The sequence below is a fragment of the Chiloscyllium plagiosum genome, unplaced genomic scaffold (assembly GCF_037043375.1).
Source record: "Chiloscyllium plagiosum isolate Xiang-an unplaced genomic scaffold, Cpla_swu_hap1 HiC_scaffold_11, whole genome shotgun sequence".
Lineage (NCBI taxonomy): Eukaryota > Metazoa > Chordata > Chondrichthyes > Orectolobiformes > Hemiscylliidae > Chiloscyllium > Chiloscyllium plagiosum.
This window is the reverse complement of record NW_028270149.1, coordinates 86,577,146-86,602,801: the sequence shown is the minus strand read 5'-3', so window position 1 is coordinate 86,602,801 and position 25,656 is coordinate 86,577,146. Positions and strand designations below refer to the sequence as shown.

General features: G+C 42.8%; 1 protein-coding gene across 4 annotated transcripts in view; it reads right to left on the bottom strand.

The window, feature by feature from the left end:
- Positions 1–20,158: 20,158 nt before the first annotated feature.
- Positions 20,159–25,656, bottom strand: part of glra4a (glycine receptor, alpha 4a) — a 59,203-nt gene continuing 53,705 nt past the window's right edge. For 3 of the 4 annotated variants that reach the window (XM_087992287.1, XM_043704300.2, XM_043704303.2), the window contains one exon: positions 20,159–25,298. In XM_087992287.1, coding sequence (XP_087848413.1) covers positions 25,014–25,298 — 285 coding nt within the window. In that variant the 3' untranslated portion in view covers positions 20,159–25,013. The remainder of the gene's footprint in view (positions 25,299–25,656) is intronic. The other variant, XM_043704302.2, reaches the window with a different exon arrangement.

Genomic DNA, 25,656 nt, shown 5'->3' with positions numbered 1-25,656 from the left:
ATTAGAGTTTGCTTCAGTGTCACTAAAAGAAAACTGATTGACACAATGAACCTGAAATAGCGTTCATTCAGCAAGCAGTGTAAGAGTTAAATATTGTTTACAGTACTGTACTAAAGTGAAATAATTTATCTTTTACCAGGAAGATCATTCTTGTTTCAGTCTTCTAGATGTCCTCCTATAATGGATAGTTTGTACTGATGGTTTTGTTCTTTAAGAGACATAAAATTCTCAGATATTATTGTTTAATGTATTCACTGCAAGAGCTGCAGTAGGATGTAGGAGGGAATGGCGTTCCTTGTGGATGTTGAATTGTTTCCAGTGAGGTTGGGGAGTCATGAGCAGGATCACAATTACTCTGCCCTGAGAAAGCAAGGCAGAAAAAAGTATTGCAGCTTTCATGACCTCAGGGTGTGCTAAAGCACTTCATAACCGTTGAAGTAATTTTGATATGTTATTCATAGCAAGTTTCCATGAACAACAATATGATAAACAACCACATAATCAACTTTAATGCTTTAGTTACTGGAGAACTGTTGGCCAGCACACTTAGGACAGCTTCTCCACCACTCAGTTATATTAGTCAAGCACCATCTGCCTTTTCCAAACCGATGCTGGCTCTCTTTCATAGAATCATCAAATCAGTGTGGAAACAAGCCATTCGGCCCACCGTGTACTCACCTAACCCCTCCAAAGAGCATCCCACCCAGACCCACCCTCCTACCCTATCCCTGTCACCCTGCATTTCCCATTTCCCATGGCTAACCCACCTAGCTTGCACATCCCTGAACACTGTAGGCAACTGAGCATGGCCAATCTACCTAAACCTGCACATCTTTGGGCTGTGGGAGGAAATCAGAGCACCTGGAGGAAATCCATGCAGACACTGGGAGAATATACAAACTTCACACAGACAGTTTCCAGAGGCTGGAATCTAATCTGGATCACTGGTGCTGTGAGGCAACAATGCAACCACTGGGGCATTGTGTCTCAAATCTCTCAAAATGTAAGCTGATTTTTTTCTCTTCATTATTGTGTCTAAAATCTTACAGACTTCTGATGTTAGACTGGATGGAGTTATCAGAAATATCCTTATATCCTTTCTTGAATATTTGTTAATCATTTGACAACATGTATTCCCTTAAAATCAAGTGAAGATTGAAAGATTATGGCAAGCCTCCCACTATTTCCATCCTTATTTCATTAAGCAATCCCCCTGGGTTGGAAGCCATTTGAACCAGGCGACATACACACTTTATAGTGAGATCGGTTTACCTTTTGGTGAGTGAACATTAATCGGCATTGTTGAACATAAGTGTAGTTGAAACTTTATTGCTGGAACAGCACAGCAGGTCAGGCAGCATCCAGGGAACAGGAGATTCGACGTTTCGGGCACAGGCCCTTCTTCAGGAATGAGCAGAGAGTGTTCAGCAGGAGAAGATAAAAGGTAGGGAGGAGGGACTTGGAGGAGGGGCGTTGGAAATGTGATAGGTGGAAAGAGGTCAAGGTGAGGGTGATAGGTCGGAGTAGGATGGAGGCGGAGAGGTCAAGAAGAAGACTGCAGGTCAGGAAGGCGGTGCCGGGCTGGAGGGATCCGGCTGAGACAAGGTGGGGGGAGGGGGGATGAAGAAACTGGTGAAGTCCAAGTTCATCCCCTGCGGTTGGAGGGTTCCCAGTCGGAAGATAAGACGCTCCTCCTCCGACCGTCGGGTTGTTGTGGTTTGGCGGTGGATGAGTCCAATGACCTGCATATCCTCGGTGGAGTGGGAGGGGGAGTTGAAATGCTGTGCTACAGGTTGGTTGGGTTGGTTCATCCGGGTGGCCCAGAGGTGCTCTCTGAATCGCTCCGCAAGTAGGCGGCCTGTCTCCCCAATATAGAGGAGGCCACACCGGCTGCAGCGGATGCAATAGATGATGTGGGTGGAGGTGCAGGTGAATCTGTGGCGGATATGGAAGTTTCCTTTGGGGCCTTGGAGAGAAGTGAGGGGGGAGGTGTGGGCGCAAGTGTTGCACCTCCTGCGGTTGCAAGAGAAGGTGCCGGGAGTGGAGGTTGGGTCGGTGGGGGGTGTGGATCTGACAAGGGAGTCGCGGAGGGAGTGGTCTCTACGGAAAGCTCCCCCTCCCACTCCACCGAGGATATGCAGGTCATTGGACTCATCCACCGCCAAACCACAACAACCCGACGGTCGGAGGAGGAGCGTCTTATCTTCCGACTGGGAACCCTCCAACCGCAGGGGATGAACTTGGACTTCACCAGTTTCTTCATTCCCCCTCCCCCCACCTTGTCTCAGCCGGATCCCTCCAGCCCGGCACCGCCTTCCTGACCTGCAGTCTTCTTCTTGACCTCTCCGCCTCCATCCTACTCCGACCTATCACCCTCACCTTGACCTCTTTCCACCTATCACATTTCCAACGCCCCTCCTCCAAGTCCCTCCTCCCTACCTTTTATCTTCTCCTGCTGAACACTCTCTGCTCATTCCTGAAGAAGGGCCTGTGCCCGAAACGTCGAATCTCCTGTTCCCTGGATGCTGCCTGACCTGCTGTGCTGTTCCAGCAATAAAGTTTCAACTTTGATCTCCAGCATCTGCAGACCTCACTTTCTCCTTGAACATAAGTGTATACAAGTGATGGTAAGAAAAGAACACAACAAACTCAGGCTGGAGTTTCTGGAAGATTTATCCTCAACATCAGGTAATTTCTCAACAAGAGGTTCATTGGTGATAGGAAGAATTGTTTAATGTAGGTGTTTCTTCAGATATTTGCTCTGCAGTTTGATTGTACAGATCCTGTGTGACCAACAATACTTGAGCTTTTAGTGCATTAGTCTCTATTAGATAATTAGAATTCCCTGACTCTTGATTAATTTTGATGTGGTCAAGGTCCATTTGATACTCACTGTTAAGCTTTTGTAAGGTAGTTCTGTAATTTAAGCTTCCTCTTCTTACTGAAGTACAGTTTGAGTATTGCTATGGCTTGCTGATGTGATTCAATTGCAGATGTCAGTGGACATTTTTGCAGATCAATAACTTCTGACCATTGGCTTCTTCCAGTTTGGAGTTTTACTCCATCTTTTCTCTGGCATTAGCTACTTGCTAAGGTTGTTTTACATCAACACTGGACAGTGCAATAAGCAGATTAATCCATTGTTTTCTCGGGCTTTACTATGAGAGGGTAATCTCCTAAAAGTGACAACAGAGACTTTAATGCCATTCTGTCAGACAGCATAGCAAGAGGCAGGACTTCCACATCAGATAAATCATCAGCCTCCGTGGCAGCATCATTGTCTTTCACTCATTTCTGAAAGAAGAAATTAAGGTCGAGATTATTCTCTTGCAACTGATCACCTTCATTCATGGTGCATTCTGCCCCTGCTTCTTCTGGGCAAAAGTGAGGACTACAGATGCTTGAAATCAGAGTTTAGATTAGAGTGGTGCTGGAAAGGTACAGCAGGTCAGGCAGCATCCTTTTTCCTGGTTTTTCTGGCCTCTCCTCAATACAAAATGAAAATGCTGCAACATCTCCTTGTTGGTGTTTCTTCAGTGAAGACTGACTGACAGGGTAATCAGTCAAGTTGAATTTCTGTAGCAGTGGGTAAGCAAACAAGATTCAAAGTGGCACAAAAGTTTCTGTGTAAGCACATTGGCAATAATGTACAAAGTGCCAGTGATCTCTCTCTCCCAATGCAGTAAAGATGTTATAACCAGGTAAAGGGTAATGAATTGTTTTTCCTCATTTCAACCACTTCGGTTGATGACAAGAGATTTTAAAAATTGTTTCCTAGCCTGAGGCTATACCTCCATTGAATAAAAATGTCGTCACCCAATGTCTCTTAGATCAATCAGAAAAAATTACGAGATTTTCTTGAGTAAAAGAAATGACAATTTTATTGGCAATATCTGTTCATGCCAAGTAAAATAACAAAGACCCAACATCAAACACGCACAGGTACAAAGGGGCAGTCTCCTGTAGAAAAGGAATATGAAAGAAATACACTGTTTAAAATTCTTCAGGTGCCGTACAGTGTAAAATTTCAACATGAGATCACAACCGTTTAATTCTAACGTGTATCATCAGCAGTAATGGAGTATTTCCATTGTTTGAACTCTTTGTGTACTTAAAAAGAACTGTGTATTTTTAATCAGTTCTGTCACCGAGCACTTTTCATGGACATAGAACATTACGGCACAGTACAGGTCGTTTGGCCCTCGATGTTGCGCCGCTCTGTGAAGCCAATCTGAAATCCATCTAACCTACACTATTCCATTTTCATCCATATATCTATCCAAAGCCCTTAAAGTTGGCGAGTGTACTACTTTTGCAGGCAGTGCGTTTCACACCCCAACTTCTCTCTGAGTAAAGAAATTGCCTCTGACATCTGTCCTATATCTATCACCCCTCAACTTAAAGTTATGTCCCCTCATGCTAGCCATTACCATCTGTGGAAAAAGGCTCTCACTCTGCACCCTATCTAACCCTCTGATTATCTGATATGTCTCAGTTAAGTCACCTCTCAACCTTCTTCTAATGAAAATAGCCTCAAGTCCTTCAGCCTTTCCTTATAAGACCATCCCTCCATACCAGGCAACATTTTAGTAAATCTCCTCAAAGCCCTTTCCAAAATTTTCACATCCTTCCTGTAATGCAGTGACCAGAACAGTCATACTCCAAGTGCAGCCGCATCAGAATTTTATACAGTTGCAACATAACCTTGTGGCTCTGAAACTCAATCCCTCTACCAATAAAAGCCTACACATCACATGTCTTGTTAACAACCCTATCAACCTAGGTGGCAATTTTAAGGGATCTATGTACGTGGACAACGAGATCTCTCTGCTCTTCTACACTACCAAGAATCTTATCATTAGCACAGTATTCTTTATTCCTGTTGCTCCTTCCAAAGTGAATCACCTCACACTTTACCACATTAAAACTCCATTTGCCACCTCTCAGCCCAGCTCTGCAGCTTATCTATCACCCTCTGTAACCTACAAAATCCTTCAGCACTGTCCGCAACTCCACTGACCTTAGTGTCATCCACAAATTTACTAACCCATCCTTCTTCACCCTCATCCAATTCATTTATAAAAATGACAAACAGCAGTGGCCCCAAAACAGATCCTTGTGGTACACCACTAGTAACAGAACTCCAGGATGAACATTTTCCACCAACCACCACCCTCTGTCTTCTTTCAGCTAGCCAATTTCTGATCCAAACTGCCAAATCACTTTCAATCCCAAGCCTCCATATTTTGTGTAATAGCCTACGGTGGGGAACCTTATCAAATGCCTTACAGAAATCCATATACACCACATCAACTGCTTTACACGCATCCTTGAGAAACTATGAGTACTTGGTCCAGATCATCCCAATCCATCAAAAATCAATCCATCAGTCAAAAATCCATCTTCTCCACAAAAAAATTTCTTGAAATACAGCATGCCTTGTAAATTCCTTCTGTAGAAGTTATATTTCCTCAGATTTCAAATTGTAGATAAGGTCCAAACTCTAATATGTGAAAATTTACATAAATGCAAAATAGGAGATGAGTGTTTTTTATTAGTTCTTGGGATGTGAACATCATTGGGCCAGCATTTATTGTCCATCCCGAATTAGGCTGGACAATTTCTGTAATCCTCAAGCTGTAGCTGGACCCATGGTGCTATAAGCAAAGGAGTTCAGATTTTGACTAAGTGACAGTGAGGGAATGGCATTCCCAAGTCATGACGATGAGTGAATTGGAGAAGATCTTGCAGATAATGGTATTTCAATGCCATTGTCCTTCTAAGTGGTAGAGATAACTAGTTATAAAGGTGCTTTTTAAATGGCCCTGGGTGAATTACTGCAGCACGTCTTGTAGATGGTGTACACACTGCTGCCACTGTGTGTGGGGGAAGTGAAAGTTGTCATGTAAAGCTTCTTGTTTGAGCTGCATCCATCCAGACAAATGATGGATATTCTGTTGCACTCCTGACTTGTGTCTTGTAGATGGTGAACAACGTTTGGGGAGTCGGGAAATGAGCTGACCAGTACTGACTTATCAGTCACTAATCGGCTGTTGCACCTATGGCTATAAAGTATTATATTATATAATAGATCAAATGGCTGGTTCACTTCATTTTTTTTATGGTGATAATCCTCCCCTGAAATATCTCTTCCTTAAAGACAACACATTGTTCCACTACTACTTTCCTGTGAATCTTTTTATCCGACAGCTTGATCTCTTTTCATTCCATTGAACCATCCCTTTTTCATATTTGCAAACTCTACTTTAGATTGTTCCTTGATGTTTTCCATTATTAATCAAAATCTTATTAAACACTTAGCCAGTGTTTCCCCAAAAGCACTTGTTTAATTGGTTCACCTCACTTGTCAGCTCAATTAAATCTCTTTCTTAGATGCAGCAAAATAATGCTGATTAAGGAACTTCTGCTCAATACATTTAAGAAATTCCTCCCTCCTTACCAATTAATTGCACAATTGCAATCGGTACTTTGGGAATTAATGTTTCCCAGTATCACTACATTAGAAAGCTTGCACATCTTTGTTCTTTTACTCTAAACTTGCTCCTCTATCACAATTAAGAAGGCTGTACTATATCCCCAATTGTAAGATCACTCTGTTCGCTTCCCATCTTTAACCATGTGGATGCTATCTTAGGGTTCGTAAATACATTCCCTCTTTCTGACAGTAAAATGTTTTCTCCAATTAAACCATCACCTACCTGCCTTTCTTCCTTCCCAATATATTTTGCATCAGTTGTGCCTTTGCGTATCAAGTTCACAGTCCTCATTATATTTAAGTCACATTGCTATTAGTCTTGCTAGAGCATATGCTCATAAAGCTATTCATTTTTGGAGCTTACCAATTGCATTTATCAGACATTTGAAGTTCATATATGTGCATTCTGGAGCCAACTATGGGGGAATCAGGCTAGTTTAGGTCAGCTAATATTTAAGGAGGCATGACTAATTAGTTACCTCAAGCATCCTCGAGGTAAAAGTCGCCATAACATGACAGACTTTCATAATCAGTCTAAGGATGAGAAATTTGGGTCTGAAACTAGTGTTTTAAACTTACATAAACATGATGAAAAAGATTAATGAAGTCAGATTTGGCTAAAGTGGACTCAGAAAATAGGTTGAAAGATAAGACAGTAGAGAAGTACAGGTAGACATTTAAGGAGACATGTCACAGCTCTCAACGGTGTTCAGTTGAGAATAAAAAAGATGCTATAAGAATGATGGCTAACTGTGGAAGTTAGTGTCAACATGAAGATGTACAATGCTGAAAAGATTATTCCAGAGGAAATGGAAAAATTTGGAAACTAGCAGAGAATAACTAAATTAAATCTTTTTTAATATTGTCACATTTTACAGAAGTACAGGAATACAATGAAAAGTTTACATTGGCACCTCTCATGACATCATCTTAGGTACAAATCACCTAGGTACAAATCTTTGATAGAAAAGAGGAATAAAGAAGGAGAAAAGTTGCATTACGTCACAGTGATTCATAGTATAAGTTAGAAATATGACATGGGTTAAGAGGATAAACGTTACAGTCAGACAAACAGATTGCAGATAAATATTACATTACAGTAGATCAGTGTAGGGGCTTCCACAGGTGATCTAACCAGTCTCACATACTGCTGACTGCCCGAGCGAGACCGCACTCCAACAACAATCCCTGCTCAGCTCCATGTCTCCAACCTGCTCTGCTCTGACTCTCAGCCACACCCCTCCATGCCTCCAGCCTGCTCTGCTCTGACTCTCAGCCACACCCCTCCATGTCTCCAACCTGCTCTGCTCTGACTCTCAGCCACGCCACTCCAAGTCCCCAGCCCACTTTATTCTTGGTTGTCAGCCACTCCAGATTGCTCCAGTAATTGGAGTAGGACAGAAATAAGCAAGGAATATAAAAATAGTCATTAATTCCTCTTCAGGTGAATAAAAAGGAAGAGAGTAGCTAAAGTAAGCATTAGTTCCTTATAGGGTAAGACAGAAGAATGGCTTATTGAAGAAAACCTAATATGCAAGTGCAGGCACAAGTAAACTAGAAACAAAGAAATACAGAAAATAAGAGCAGGAGTAGCCCATTCAACCCTTTGAGCCTGCTCCACCTTTCGTAATGATAATGGCTGATCATCCAACTCAGTAGACTATTCTCGCTTTTCTTCCCTATCCTTTGATCCGTTTAGCCAAGTGCAACATTGAACTCCTTCTTGAAATCATAGAATGTTTTGTTGTCTGCTGTCAATGATATCCTGCTCTGTTGGTTCTGGTTGGAAATAGAAAATGAGTTTACACCTGCCATGGCTGTCAGAACAACTACAACAACATGATCCGGAGCGTATGGCGAAAGGTAAAAGTGAATGTAAGGGATGAGGTAAATGTTTTCTTCAAAATCTTTAAATCAATCTTTTGACTCTGTTTCTACAGGGTGGCATAGTAGCTCGGTGGTCAGCACTGCTTCCTCACAGTACCAGGCTTCAATTCCAGTCTCAGGTGAATGCAGGTGTGGAGTTTGCATGTTCTCGCTTTGTCTGCATCAGTTTCCTCTGGGCACAGGTGAGGTGAATTGGCCATAGGGAATGCAGAGTTGCAGGGATAGGGAGGGTGCTGGGTCTGGGTGAGATGCTCTCTGGAGGACTTGATGGGCCAAATGGCTTGATTCTATACTGTTATGATTCTATAAGCATTAGACACTAATAGCATCTGGTGAACAGGAGAAGATCAAGAAACAAAGGAGGTGGTGAATCTTAAAACAGTTATAATCACTAGAGATAAGATATGGATATGAACATCTGAGTACAAAAATGATTCAATAAACTGATTCTTGAGGTGAGTTGGTTGTCCTTTGAAGAAAGGTTGGGTCGAGTCTGATTCAAAAATAGATCAGGAAGCAAATCGTGAAGAGGATACATAGAGTCTGCAAGGGATACTGATAGTTTAAGGACGTAAAAGATTGGCAGATAGAGTGTAACATAGGAAAATCTGATGTGGGCTAGAGAAACTGCAGAATGTTGCAGTACAGAGAAACTTTGCACAGTCTGAGTGTGTGGTTGGCCTGTATTGTAGGCGATTATTCACGATGGAGGAGTTATAGAATCCCTACAGTGAGGAAACAGGCCATTTGGCCCAACAAGACCACACAGACCGTCCGAAGAGTAACCCACCCAGACCTATTTCCCTACCCTATTACTCTACATGTCCCCTGACTACACATCTGTGAACACTATGGGCAATTTAGCATGGCCAATTCACCCGACCTGCATATCTTTGGATTGTGGGAGGAAACTGGAGCACCCGGAGGAAACCTGCGCAGACACAAGGAGAATGTGCAAACTTCACACAGACAATCACCCGAGGCTGGAATTGAACCTGGGCCCCTGGTGCTGTGAGGCAGCAGTGCTAACCACTGAGCCATCGTGCCACATTGGATTTTGAGGAGCCATGTGAATACGGAATGGAATTTGGGTTGTTCTTGGCTCTTTGGGTAGCCGTTGGGGTGAGGAATTTGGGTAAATGTGGGGCGGGGCCGAATTGATTGTGAGCGTATCTCTTGGGACTTTGCTTGGTACTGTCTTGAGGGTGGGGGGATGTTGAGATCTGGTTTATGATTTCAGATGTTGATACTGGGGATAAGAGGGTGGCATTTCACTCAGCACAGGTCAGTCTGATGAGCTTCATGCTGAGCTGTGAGCTGCTATTACAGAGAATTGGAAGGGGCCAAAGAAAGGTGAAGAGGCACTCACTTATATAACTCCTCTTGATGTCCTCTCCTGTGTGAGTGAATAGGGCACCATGATGAAAGGCTTTTGGTTGGTTCCAGTTTATTCTAATAAGCTTCACTGTGCTGTGCATATTAGGCCAATGGGCCAATTCAGGAGACACACATGACAGTGTGATTGTCAGACAAAACAGCTTGAAACAGACAAACTTTGGTAAATCTAATCTCTGAAGCATTAAACCAGGGATTTTCATTAAAGAAACTTAATGAACAGTAAGTGTCTGCAGAAGCACAATTTAAAGAACATCAGATGGTGTACATACTGCAATCCATCAGAAACTGACTCCTCATGACCCCATTCATTAAGATTCTTGCACATTTTGTTGCCATGTTTGACACTTACCCAACATTATATCCATATCAATTAGAACTACCGCCCTGATAGGAGATGGCAAGGACACTTATTTGCTTCCATTCTGTTCACCATTGACTTAATCAGCTCACTGGCTCTATTTTAATCAGAGTGTAGGAAGATTGATCATCTCATAATTACACATGCTTTTATTTGTCTTTTTAAAACAGCTGAAGCTGCTCCATGCAGACTCTGTGTGACTATCGGAATGTTAATCATGTTAAAGTAATGGGCATTGATTCCAATTTAATTGGAAAGCGACTGCTGAACTTTAGTGAGGACAGACAATTCTCTTTGTCCTTAACAATTGATACCTCAGGGTGAAAGTAAGGCATTTAAACTCTCCCCAAATTCAATATTTATCCTATTTCATGTAGATCAGAGGTTATCCCTCAGTCTGCTTCTTTTTAATTTCCATCTGATCTCCAATCCTACCACCTCTCTGTCTCTCTCCCATCTCTTTGGTTCCTGCCTCACCCGACCCCATCTTCTTGACCCGCTTTGAAAAAAAATGCTGCAGATGCTGGAAATCTGGAACAAACCTGGAAAGTGGTGAGAAACTCAGCAGGTCTGGCAGCATCTGCAGAGAGAGAAACAGCATTAATGTCCTGGGTCCAATGATGTTTATGTCCACAGATGCTGTCTGAGTTGCTGAGTATTTCTGGCATTTTCTGCTTTAATTCCTGGTTTTTCCTGTTCCCACAACGAGATGGTGAAATCATTTCCATGGGTGCTGAATTGTGAGATTTGCTTTGCGCCATATCTCCACATTATAACAGTGACAACAATTAAAATAAATTCATTGTTTGCAAAATGTTTTAAGACAACCTAAGGTTGTGGGTAATGCTATGTAAATGTAGGCCTTTGTTTTTATGCAAAGTTATACATGCACTCAAGAAATATTTAAAGTAGTCACAGCCTCACCTTGCCCAGCTGACTAACATCAGGAAAGGAGCAGGTAATTCTCAGAATGGAGTGTCCTCGCTCTCTGACTGTCAGTCAGTGAATGAGCCACGACAAAACATTTTCCCCTAGAGATATCACAAAATGGGTTCTGCTTGCTGCCACCGCTGACTGCACATGCACAGAATGAATGATATTTGCTCAAATGATATGACAACGTTAATAGATGGGACCCTTGTTTGTGAGTGTGGAGATATTAGCACACATTATTGTCTCATTATAAGTTAATCTTGCCTCACTGATATACAGTTCCCCATTCTTCCACCCAACAAATAGAGAGTAGACAGCCACAATTCCTGACATAAAAATCCCAGCTCACTGCCTTCTCCTCTAGACTGCCAACTTGGACACCCAAAGATACCAACATCTCAGGGCACAATGCATGGGAGTGGCAGCTTGCAGGGGTGGGGTTTGAGGGCGGAGGTACAGGACATGGATGAGATACGTTGGAGGGCATCTTCAACCAGGTGGAAGGGAAAATTACGGTCTTTACATCCCTCAAACCGCACCCAGGACAGAACCCCCCTGGTCCTCACCTTCCACCCTACCAAGCTCCATATAAACTGCATCATCTGCCGACATTTCAGCCACCTACAAATGGACCCCACCACTAGGGACATAGAACAATACAGCACAGAACAGGCCCTTCGGCCCACGATGTTGTGCCGAACATTTGTCCTAGTTTAAGCACCTATCCATGTACCTATCCAATTGCCGCTTAAAGGTCACCAATGATTCTGACTCTACCACTCCCACAGGCCGCGCATTCCATGCCCCCACCACTCTCTGGGTAAAGAACCTACCCCTGACATCCTCCCTATACCTTCCACCCTTTATCTTAAATTTATGTCCCTTGTAACACTCTGTTGTACCCGGGGAAAAAGTCTCTGCCTGTCTATCTATTCCGCTGATCATCTTATAAACCTCTATCAAGTCACCCCTCATCCTTCGCCGTTCCAATGAGAAAAGGCCTATCACTCTCAACCTATCCTCATATGACCTATTCTCCATTCCAGGCAACATCCTGGTAAATCTCCTCTGCACCCTCTCCAAAGCTTCCACATCTTTCCTAAAATGAGGCGACCAGAACTGCACACAGTACTCCAAATGTGGCCTTACCAAGATCCTATACAGCTGCAACATCACCTCGCGACTCTTGAATTCAATTCCTCTGCTAATGAACGCTAATACACCATGGGCCTTCTTACAAGCTCTATCCATCTGAGTGGCAACTTTCAAAGATCTATGAACATAGACCCCAAGATCCCTCTGCTCCTCCTCCTTACTAAGAACCCTACCGTTAATCCTGTATTCCGCATTCTTATTTGTCCTTCCAAACTGGACAACCTCACACTTGACAGGGTTGAACTCCATCTGCCACTCCTCAGCCCAGCTCTGCATCATATCTAAGTCCCTTTGCAGCCGACAACACCCTCCTCACTATCCACAACTCCACCAATCTTCGTATCATCTGCAAATTTACTGACCCACCCTTTGAATCCCTCTTCCAAGTCATTAATAAAAATTACAAACAGCAGAGGACCCAGAACTGATTCCTGCAGAACTCCACTTGTAACTAGGCTCCAGGCTGAATATTTACCATCTACCACCACTCTCTGACTTCGACCGGTTAGCCAGTCTCCATCCAACTGGCCAAACTTCCCACTATCCCATGCCTCCTGGCTTTCCGCATAAGCCAACCATGGGGAACCTTATCAAATGTCTTACTAAAATCCATGTACACTACATCCACTGCTCTACCCTCATCCACATGCTTGGTCACCTCCTCAAAGAATTCAATAAGACTTGTAAGGCAAGACCTACCCCTCACAAATCCATGCTGGCTGTCCCTAATCAAGCAGTGTCTTTCCAGATACTCATAAATCCTATCCCTCAGTACCCTTTCCATTACTTTGCCTACCACTGAAGTAAGACTAACTGGCCTGTAATTCCCGGGGTTATCCCTATTCCCTTTTTTGAACAGGGACACAACATTCGCCACTCTCCAGTCCCCTGGTACCACCCCTGTTGACAGTGAAGATGAAAAGATCATTGCCAATGGCTCTGCAATTTCCTCTCTTGCTTCCCACATAATCCTAGGATATATCTCATCAAGCCCGGGGGACTTGTCTATCTTCAAGTTTTTCAAAATGCCCAACATACCTTCCTTCCTAACAAGTATCTCCTCTAGCTTACCAGTCCGTTTCATACTCTCCTCTTCAATAATACGGTCCCTCATTTGTAAATACTGAAGAAAAGTACTCATTCAAGACTCTCCTATCTCTTCCGACTCAATACACAGTCTCCCACTACTGTCCTTGATCGGACCTACCCTCATTCTTGTCATTCTCATGTTTCTCACATACACATAAAAGGCCTTGGGGTTATCCTTGATCCTACCAGCCAAAGATTTTTCATGCCCTCTCTTAGCTCTCCTAATCCCTTTCTTCAGCTCCCTCCTGGCTATCCTGTATCCCTCCAATGCTCTGTCTGAACTTTATGTAAGCCTCCTTCTTCCTCCTTACAAGACATTCAACCTCCCTCGTCAACCAAGGTTCCCTCACACGACCATCTCTTTCCTGCCTGACAGGTACATACATATCAAGGACACGTCATATCTGTTCCTTGAAAAAGTTCCACATTTCAATGACATCCTTCCCTGACAGCCTATGCTCCCAATTTATGCTCCTCAAATCCTATCTTGCATCATCGTATTACCCTTCCCCCAATTGTAAAACCTGCCCTGTTGCACGCACCTATCTCTCTCCATAACCAAGGTGAAAGTCACAGAATTGTGGTCACCATCACCAAAATGCTCACCCACTAACAAGCCCATCACTTGTCCCGGTTCGTTACCAAGTACCAAATCCAATATGGCATCCCCTCTGGTCGGACAATCTACATATTGAGTTAGAAAAGCTTCCTGGACACACTGCACAAACACCGCCCCATCCAATCTACTTGATCTAAAGAGCTTCCAATCAATATTTGGAAAGTTGAAATCGCCCATGACTACTACCCTGTGGCTTCTGCACCTTTCCAAAATCTGTTTCCCAATCTGTTTCTTCACATCTCTGCTGCTATTGGGGGGCCTATAGTAAACACCCAACAAGGTGACTGCTCCTTTCCTATTTCTGACTTCAGCCCATACTACCTCCAAAGGCAGATCCCCCTCGAATTGCCTTTCTGCAGCCGTTATAACTTTTCTAATTAGCAACGCCACCCCCTCTCCTTTTTTACCACCCTCCCTAATCTTACTGAAACATCTGTAACCAGGAACCTCCAACAACCATTCCTGTCCCTCTTCTATCCACGTTTTCATGATGGCCACAACATCGTAGTCCCAAGTACCGATCCACGCCTTAAGTTCATCCACCTTATTTCTGATACTCCTTGCATTAAAATATACACATTTGAGCCCATCTCTGTGTCCGCAAGTACTCCCTGTCAGTGCTACCTTCTCCACAGCCTCCCTACATTCTTGGACATCCTGAAAAACAGCTAACCTACATGCTGGACTACAAGTCCGGATCCCATCCCCCTGCCAAATTAGTTTAAATCCCCCTGAAGAGTGCTAGCAAACCTACCTCCCAGGATATTGGTGCCCTTCTGGTTCAGGTGCAATCCGTCAAATATATATTTCCCTCCCCACCCCATCCACTTTCCGCAAAGACCGTTCCCTCCGTGACTACCTGGTCAGGTCCACGCCCCCCAACAAACCACTCTCCCATCCTGGCACCTTCCCCTGCCACTGCAGTGATTGCAAAACCAGCACCCACACCTCCTCCCTCACCTCCATCCAAGGCCCCAAAGTTTCACCTGCACATCCACCAATGTCATTTATTCCATCCGTTACTCCTGACATGGTATCCTTTACATTGGGGAGACTGGACACCTCCTCGCACAGCACTTTAGGGAACATCTCCGGGACACCCGCACCAATCAACCCCACTGCCCTGTGGCCCAACATTTCAACTTCTCCTCCCACTCTGCCCAGGACATGCAGGTCCTGGGCCTCCTCCACCGTCATTCCCTCACTACCCGATGCCTGGAGGAAGAATGCCTCATCTTCTGCCTCGGAACCCTTCAACCCCAGAGCATCAATGTGGACTTCACCAATTTCCTCATTTCCACTCCCCCCACCTTACCCCCAGCTCCAACCTTTCAGCTCAGCACCATCCTCATGACCTGTCCTATCTGGCAATCTTCCGTCCCACCTATCCGCTCCAGCCTCCTCTCTGCCCTATCACCTTCATCCCCACCCTCCATTCACCTACTGCACTCTCAGCAACCTTCTCCCCAGCCCCACCTCCTTCCCATTTATCTCTCCACCTTGGAGGCTCCCAGCCTCATTCTTGATGAAAGGCTCCTGCCCGAAGTGTCGATTTTCCAGCTCCTCAGATGCTGCCGGAGCTGCTGTGCTTTTCCAGCGCCACTAATCTTGACTCTGATCTCCAGCATCTGCAGTTTTCACTTTCGCCTAGGTGAGAGACAAGATCTTTTTCCCAGTGTAGGGGCGTCTAAAACTTGAGGTCATAGGTTTAGGGTGAGAGGGGAAAGATATAAAAGGGACTAAGGGGTGACTTTTTCACACAGAGGGTGATGCATGTCTGGAATGAGCTGCCAGAGGAAGTGGTGGAGTCTGGTACAATTACAGCATTTAGAAGGCATCTGGATGGGTATACGGATAGGAAGGGTTTAGAAGGATGTGGCAAATGGAATGAGATTAATTTAGGGTATCTGGTCGGCATGGATAAGTTGGATTGAAGGGTCTGTTTTCATGCTGTACAACTCCAAGATTCTATGATTTTATGGACTGTACTAAATAAGTTTGGGGAGTTATAGAAGCAGATTGCAATATGTAATTATGATGTGGTAGCAGTAATGAGGCCAAGACTGTGTTAAATATTCCTGGTACAAGTTGTTTGGGAAAGATAGAAAATGAAGGAAAGGAGGAGGAATTTGGTTAAGGAGAACATTATAGTGCTGGAGAAGAAAGATATTTGAGAGGGTTCAAGGATGGAATCAATTTGATTAATGTTTTAGAATAAAATGGTTGCAATTAATTGCTTGCTGTAGTCAACAGGTCATCAACATGTGAAAAGGGGTACAAATCTGCAGGGAAATTACAGAGAAAATTACAGAGCATTTTACAGAAGTTATAATGGGGACTTTAATTATGCAAATATAGACTGGGATGTTGGTAGTGTAAGAGACATCTGCAGTACTCACTTTCTCCAAAGAGACATCAAGGGTAAGTGTTCCTGGATCATGTTAGGGAGAGTTAGGGAGAGCCATATTGTCCAGTTTGACAAGAAAGGATTGCTGGATCTAGGTTCTTTGAAATGAGGTGGGCTAAATGGATCAAGTGACAATGGGCGATCATTTTGGAGGCAGTGAGCATTGTATTGTAAGGTTCAGGTTGGTGGTGGAGAATGACAAGCATCAATTCAGAGTGAGAAGAATTTGGTGGAGAGCTGACTTTAATGGGGCACGAGCAGACCTGGAATGAAAGGTTGGTGGGAAAATATTAACTGAGCCATGGGCTACCTTCAAATGCCAGATGGCTCGGGTATCATTTAGGTATATTCTCTCAAATGGAAAAGGAGGATAAACAAATCATGAGTTCCCTGAATGTCAAAGGAAGTAGAAAGTAACATTAGAAATAAATGATGTGCTTGCAAGATGCGTAAGGTGGAAAATGCAACAGAGAATTAGCAGGAATACCAAAGGTTTAAGGGAAAATGGATAAAACAAATAAGAGAGCAAAGAGAAATTATGAGAAGAGACTGGCATCAAACAAGTAGAGAAATCCCAAAGACGTCTATAAGCTTAAAACCAGCAAGAGAGTGATTAAAGAAGGTCCCATCAGGGACCAAAAGTAGAATGTATCAATAAAGGCAGGGGACATTGCTGAGGTATTAAATGAATATTTTGTATCTGCCTTTTCAAAAGAGGAGGATGCTGTCTAGGTCATAGTGATAGAGGAAGAAATTCTATTACTAGAAGGATTTAAAATTAATAAGGAAAAAGAGTTGGATAGAGTATTAGTACTTAAAGTTAATGAGACACTGGGACTGGGTGAGATGCATTGAGATGTAAGGAAGTGAGGGTATAAATTACAAGGGCACTGGTTACAGTCTTTCCTGGACCGAGGTGCCAGAAAACTAGAGAATCGTAAGCATTATTACTACCTCATTCAAGAAAGATTACAAGAAAACTCCAGCAATTACAGACCAGTCAGTTTAACTTCAGTGGTGGGAAACTTCTAGAAACAATTATTCAGGATTGAATTAATAATCACATGGAAAAAGGTGGATCGATTAGGAAATGTCAGCATGGATTTCTAAAGGGGAAATTATGTTTATCCAACTTGCTGGAGTTTTTTTTTGAAGCGGTAACAGAAAGACTCAATGAGGATAACATTGATGATAGGCTTTACAAGGATTTCTGGAAAATGTAAAGAAAGTTACAAGTCATGGTAAAATAGGGACAATAGCAACAGGAATACAAAATTGTCTGAATGACAGGAAACAGAGTTGTGGTCAATGAATATTTTCGAGGCTATAGGAAGGTCTATTGTGGAGTTCCCCAGGGGCCAGTACAGGGACCCTTTCTTTTCCTGATATATATTAATGATCTGGATCTTGGTTGAAGTGGGCAATTTCAAAATCTGCAGATGACACAAAACTTGTATTATATCACATTGTAAATTGTGAGGATGACAGTGTGGAACTCCAAAAGGATGTTGACATGTTGGTGAAGTGGTTGGGTAGGTGAGAGATGAGGTTCAATGCAGGGAAATGTTGCTCAGAAGAACATTGTAAGGCATTAAATTTAGAGGTCCAATTCTAAAGGGGGAGCAGGAGTGGCAGGACCTCGGTTATATGTGCTCAGATCATTGAAGGTGACAGCATAAATGGACAGAGCAGTAAATAAAGAACAGTGTCCATGTCTTTATTATTACATTCGAGTACATGAGCAAGTAGGTGATGTTGAACTTGTGCAAGTCACATGTTAGATCTCAGCTGGAGTATTTTGTACAGTTGTGTGCACCACATTATAGAAAAGATGTGAATCCATTGGAGAGAGTGCAGAAGCGATTTACAAGAATAGTTCCAGGAGAAAGAAACTTCAGTTATGGTGATAGACTGAAGTATGTGGGACTGTTCTCCTTAAAGAGGAAACTGAGAGGAGATTTGAAGGATACTTTCAAAATGACGAGTGGGCTGGACAGAGTAGCCAGGGAGAAGCTTAAAAAAGAGAAAGGAATGAGAAGTCATAGATTCAAAGTGATACACAAATGAAGAAGAGTGATTGAGAAAACATTTTTCACACAGCGAGTAGTTGGTGTATGGAATGCACTGCCTGGAAATGTGATGGAGGCAGGTTCAATGGAGGCGTTCAAGAGGGGATCGGATGATTATTTTGATAGAAACAGTGTGCAAGGATATGGTGCATAAACAGGAATTAGACTAGATACTAGAACTAGTGCAGGCTATTGATGGGCTGAGTTAACTTTCTTTGCGATTCTGTGATCAACCAACTGGTGGACATGGTGCTGTTTGTCACTGTGCTACATCAGTCTTGTGTCTATGCCAGCTATCTGCCAAACACATGGCTACTTGTTTGAAACACATGCAATGTTTCAAAGTCTGAGGGAGAATAGACCTCAGTTAAGTCTGGGGGAGCACATTTCAGAAAGGGGGTCCCGGCACAGTGAGTGAAGGTATTGTATCTGATTCCAGTCCAGGGGACCGGTCCCATTTAGTCAGCCACTCTGGGTGCTTCGGGTCATAGAGTCTCTACCTTTACAGTCCAGCACTCAAGGGGCTGCTTAACTTCCTTCCATGCTATGAAAGCAGGTTCTATATTCTTTCCACTCACTATGAGCAAAAGGGATGAGAAAATTGTCAAACATATTTTATATGCACAACTTTGTAAGATTTACTCATACAATATCCAGAGTCATCCTTGTTTCAAATACTGAAATCTACCCGTGAAAGTAGGCAGCAGAAGATTTGCAAAGATTTACCAAGGGTTGACTGTAAATCCATACTTTTGCTCAAACATTAGTTTCCACCCTTTTCTGTCCAAAGCCAATCCTGCACTGGGAAAGAACATAGCTCTTTCATTTTTAAAGATCCTCCATCAAATCATCCATTTAATCTACTGAACAAAGTAACAATTCAAAGTGCATCAAAGTGCATCAACAACACTTGAACTGGCATTCAGAAACACAAATCAATTTCACATTGATCATTTCAACAACTCAATCACATCGACAGGTCTAATAAGAACCCAGCTCTTTATTAATTCAGACACCATGAGCAGTGTGAAAACCCAGCTCTCTGTTTTTAATCAATCTGTTCAAATATATTATGACATGTCTGGGGAGAACGGGACTCAAACCTAAATTGCCTGTCCCAAAGTAACAGCCCAGCTTTTATTCTTTTTTAAAATCTTTATTAACCTATTTTTCTAATCAAACTGTGCAGAGATGTTATTATATACATTTGGAACAGGTGGGACTTGAACCTTGGCATGAGATGTGGACTTTACCACTGCACCATAGAAGGTACCCTTTTGTTCTTCTTTATACTTAGCACAAAAAGCACTCAATTAAGCAATGAAACAATTAGCAATTAACAAGCACTGCCCCCACCAGGGGGACTGCAACAATTGCAACTGCAGCGAGCCCCTGATATGAGATCCATGCCAAATTTGGCAGGATGTGAAGTCTAAACCGGCAGTTACAAACCTCAAACTGGAGAAACCCGAGAAATTGGGACAGTGGTGAAACAGTTCATGTGTCAGGCACTGTGAGATATCGAAACTGACCCAACGTCCCCATTTCCTGAAGGGAACAGACGAGAGCTGAGGAATAACCCACTCCATGACCTCTTGATTCAGAGAGAGAGAAAAAAACATTAACAATATAATCAAAATAAATGATCCATTTTAAAACTAAATACCCTCCTGCTGCAGGATATCGTTGAATTGATCACTGTGAGCTAGATCATTTTAATCAGAGGCACAAGCACGTTTATGGCAGAGATGTTTAATCTGGAAATTGAATATACAAGAAAACGTGGCACAGAAAAGGTCAGAAATAGCTTCATGGACAAAAAGGCTGAAGCCAGTGTGAATAATACAGACACAAATAGTCGGTGCTGGCAGGGGAATCAGGTTCTGTTACTCAGTGAGCATCTAGTAGCATGTGCTAAACAAACAGTGCAATTATAAGATTACAGTCTGACTGGGGGAAAAGAAGGTGGGCCTCTGGCAATACTGAGGTTTCAACTTCATTCCAAGACGGTGGTGTTTCCGTCCACTGCTTTCATTATAGTTCACACACACACCCATTTGTCCAGACACATTCACACACACCTACACGCTTGTGGAAATGCACCAATGCATGATCTTGTACATATGCACACATATGTACATAGACACGCATGTACAATTGTGCACACGTATACACAGTTGCACGCACATACAAATGCATATAATTACAGACAGTGTCATTTGCCAAAATCAAGAGTTGGGAAAAACAGGATGATGCATTTCCCAATCACCTGGTGTAGCTCCAGTGGGAGATTAATCTGTATCTAACCTATGCTGGCTGTAAATACAGTGCCTCTCTGTGTTCTGACTACGTCAGTATTTGAAATCAGATTCCTGCATGGTCAAGATGGTGATGCAGACATTAATCTCAATTTGAGATCAAGTCATCAGTTATAAACATTACGTTATTGGATGATGATGCCAGGATCTTCCAATAAGACGTGACATCCTAAGCTCTCCCAGTCACTTACTGATGGCCCATCTATTTCATTTTTTAAAACAGAATTTTTTTCTTCGTGAAATGCTGCCAAAACCCTTTTTAAAGTAAACCTGAATACTATTTTATTAACTTATTCTAGAGATACAAATTGGAAAAGAGCACTGAAGATAGGGCATGAGGTTAATTTTCTCAGGAGGCTCGTGAAGTGGGACAGAGAGGTAGGGAGCTGCGGCAGTATGCAAAAAGTTTTTGATATTGAACCTAGCCAGTTTACTGATCTGCTAATACAGTATTGAGAAAAGAAAGTGAGACTGGGACAAGATGTTTGTGCCCTCTGTTCTACACAGAGCACATCTCACAATTTTAAAATTAGAGATGGGTTATTCAGGGACAAGGTCGGAAAGCATCTTTTTGTTTACATTCTGGAACCCGGTCACCAAAATCTGGATGGTCAAGGGTCAACTGAAGTCTTCCAGACTGAGACTGTTAGCTTCTTGCTGGCTGATGGTATCAGGAAAATGGAGTTAAAGTACAGAACAAGTACAGTGTGAAAGAATGGAAAACAGGTCCAATGGGTTAAAGATCTTCTTTTCCTCCTCTCAGAGGTTTTATGAATTCTATGATTAGTTAGTTCAGTCTCTTTAATAGAGGAGAAACAGGGTCAAAGTTCAAATATGCATATTCGGTAGAGATATATTCCATCTTTCTATCCACATCTAAGGATTCCATCCTAAGAATCTTTTGCCAGTGTAGACTTACTAAACACATTTTCCATTGAGAATTTTCCTGTTGACATTTAGAATGGAAAGCTCTTATGTCAATAAGTCACAGTGTCATTAGATGTTCTTGCACATGGAGGCGTTGTAGCCACACTACTGACTGGAAGGTATTTATTCTTGGATGTAAATGACGTTGGCTAGGCATCATTTCTTGCCCATGCTGAATTGCCCCAGAGAAGGTGGTGGCAAGCTGCGTTCTGGAAATCTCTGCAGTAGAGATACCTGAGAGAAAGTGAGGACTGCAGATACTGGAGGTCAGAGTCGAGAGTGTGTAGCTGGAAAAGCACAGCAGGTCAGGCAGCATCCAAAGAGCAAGAGAATCGATGTTTCGGGCATAAGCCCTTCATCAGGATGTAGGGATACCTGACCTGCTTCTGGAAGGGAATTCCAGCATTTTCTCAGAAAAGGCCGAAGCATTAGCAGCAATCTTTAGCCAGTAGTGCTCAGTGGATGATGCATCACTGAGGCCCCCAACATTACACATTCAATCTCCAGCCAATTCGATTCACTCCACATGCTATCAACAAATAGCTGAAGATACTGGATACTGCAAAGGCTATAGGACCTGACAACGTTCTGGCAAAATTCCTGAAGACCTGTATTCCAGAAATTGCTGCATTTCTCGCCAAGCTGTTCCAGTACAGTTACAACACTGGCATATACCCGATAATGTGAGAATTTGCCTGGGTATGTCCTGTACGCAAACAGCAGGAAAAATCCAAACATACAGTTACCGCCCCATCAGTGTACTCTCGATCATGAGTAAAGTGATGGAAGGTGTTGTCAACAATGCTATTAAGCAACACATGTTTAGCAACGTCCTACTCACAGATGTCCAGTCTGAGTTCTGCAAGGGCCACTACTAACAGTCGTTGGTGACACTTATGTGGTACATTCTAACTCCCTAACCTCAATTTAACAGGAGATTACATTTGGATTTGATTTCCTGTGTTCAGGGACACAAATGAATAAATAGCTACAGGTCTACAGCAGGTATCATATTTTAAAAGATATTTGTCAAAAACCATCTCTTGCTGGTTTTGGAAAACACTTATACTGCTAAGAAATAAACTCTGGCCTACTTCGGCTGTAACAGGGAGCAGTTTTGTCAACAAATAAAGAAGTCTCCAAGTCAATAGATGTGAAGGGAGAGCACAGCAAGTCAGGGAGTATTGGAGGAGCTGGACAGTCAACATTTTGGGCCTAAATCCTTCATCAGGTCTGAAATGTTGACTTTACTGCTCCTTGCATGCTGCCTGACCTGCTGTGCCTTTCCAGCTCACATTTTATCAATGCTGATTTCCAGCATCTGCAGTCCTTTCTGTCTCCAAAGAACTTTCCAAGCTGTTTGGAAGAGGAAATGGTGTGGCATTGTGGTAATATCTATGTAATACAGTAATACATAACCTAAGGTTAATGATTGGAGACATAAGTTTGAATCCTGCTATTGAAATTCAAATTCAATAAAAAGCTACCTTAAATAGTGACTGTGTAATCACTGTTGCTTGTTGTTAAGCTCTCATCTGGTTCACTATTTCTGCTTTCAGGAAGGAAATCTGTGGTCTTGGCCTGGCATATATGTGACTCCAGACCGACAGCAATATGGTTGACCCTTAACTGCCCTTTGGGTGATGAAGCAGTGATGTCCCATGAAGGGATTTTTGAAAGAAACTTTTTGTAGGCATGTACTGATTACATAATCCATAGCCCCTGTGAACTCTGTAGAGTTATACAGGAAGACAGTGTAAAATCACATGGATTGCACATTTCATAAAGTGGTCTCTTCATAGCTTAAAGTAATTCAGACAGGGAGGATATTGATGATTTCCACTCAGGGAGGATCTGAAAAGTAGTGAAGAGGTTCTCAGGTGTATTTCATGCTTAATAATAATAATGTTGTACAAGACATTTGTTAAACTTCAGCTGAACTTTTATGTGTCATAGTGAAGATATAAATGCATTGGAAAGAGTGCAGAAGCAATTTACAAAAATGCATCCCTGAATAAGAAACTTCAGTGATGAGGATAGATTGAAGAAATTTGGACTGTTCTTTTTGAAGGGAATGCTGAGAGGAGATATAATTTCATGTTTTCAAAATCGTCCTTGGCTGGACAACATAATCTGTTCCCACTCATAAAATGATCAAGAATGAGAGGGCAAAGATGTGCAAATCAAGCAGGGGTGATGTGAGAAAAAAACCCATTCCCACTTAGCGATTAGTTAGGATGTGAAATGCACTGTTGAGAAATATGGTGGTGATTGGTTCAATTGAAGCATTCAAGAGGGCATTGGATAGTTATCTTCATCAAAATAATGTGCAAGGGCATGGAGAAAAAGCAGGAAATTGCCACAAGCTAATCATACTCATTTAATGAGCTAGTGTGGGCACGATTGGCCGAATGGTGTCTTCCTACGCCATAAACCTTTCATGATTTGTTAGGGATCGGGCAAGTGTTTTTGTGGTCACAGATGTAAATCCAGGATGGTGAGTTGCCTCCCTTCCACTGGTAACTAGTGAATGGCTGCAGAGGTGGGAAAATTAGGCCCTTGGTGTCAGGTCCTTGGTACCTTTGGTACCAGTGACATCACTCGAAAAAAAAAGAGAGTTTGCAGAGGAAATAGTCAGGCCTATAAGAAGTAATGCTTTTCAGTTTATCCTTGGTGTCACACCTTAGGCTAGGAGGTCAATGCAGAGGAATGGCTGAAGAGATGGTACAAGAGCGACAGCTTTCGCTTCCCGGAACACAGGGATCAGTTGTGCTGAGGGCTGGACAGATTGTATCAATATCTTGACAGGGTGATTTGATAGTTTAACCTTGGGTAAGTACCAGAAGGGAAATAGTGTGCAAGAGTACAGTTTACATACTGTAGATAACCTAATCTAAAATCTAAAATAGAGTACAGGAAAAACAGGGAAATGGGTCTAGTTAAATTGCTCCTGCGGAGGGCTGACAAGGACTCAATGGGTTGAAGAGCCTTTTTCTGTGCTGGAACCAATCCCGAAACAGGAATGTCGCTTATGGATTGTCATAAGAATAACTGGGTACACTGTAGGCCAGGGACACAATGTGATCAATGTACCTGACTTTCTCTTTAGACACAGCATAGTTGGATGCAGTATGATGGACCAACAGGAAAAGAGACAGACCATTCTTGTTACTTGGTGTGTGTGTGTGTGTGTGCGCGCGCATATAAAACAGTGTATTTATGTGTTGCGTCTGTGTAATTTGTGTGTATCACTGCATGTGCATGCATGTATGTATGTCTCCATGTGTGTCTTCACCCTGTCTGACTGTATGTATTTGTGTAGCAAATTGCTTCAGCAATAAATTCACCGGCACTGATTTAAACCTCATGGATATCCCGATGACGGATGATTCTATATGTGAGCCAGTAAAAAATATTAAATACAAGAAATGTGAGTGGAAAGACGGCACGGGATATCCTGTCAATCTGTTTTGCTCTGTCCAAAAACTTCTGTCGGATGGACTCTGTGTCTCTGGGTGGGGGAGGTTGAGAGTTGAATGGGCTGGTCCCGTCCAGCTCCACATTGTCCTTCATTGGCACACAATGCCCCAGGCCATAGCCACGGAAGTAGAAACGGCTGTCCCTCTGCTGGTCCTCTTCCTGCTGTTTGCAAACAAAGCAAGAAACCTCCATCAGGAGACTGACTGTGATTCATTCGTCATTGCTCTGTATCAAACAAAGAGTAGGAACTTAGTACCAGTTATATGCTCTTTCACTGGAATGGACATTCAGTCCTAGGTTAGTCATGTCTTTCTCTTTCTATACTGGTTATCCATCTCTCTTTAGAATGGATACAATCCCAGTTTTGTCTTCACTCTCTCTGGGGTGGTTTCTCACTCTGAATTTAACCTCTCTCTCTCCCTCTCTCCATTCACTTGATCCTGACTTTGTCCTGTCTCTGTCTCTCTCTAATATGATTGTTCCATTCTGATTTTGTTCTCACACCCTCTCTCTCTATGCT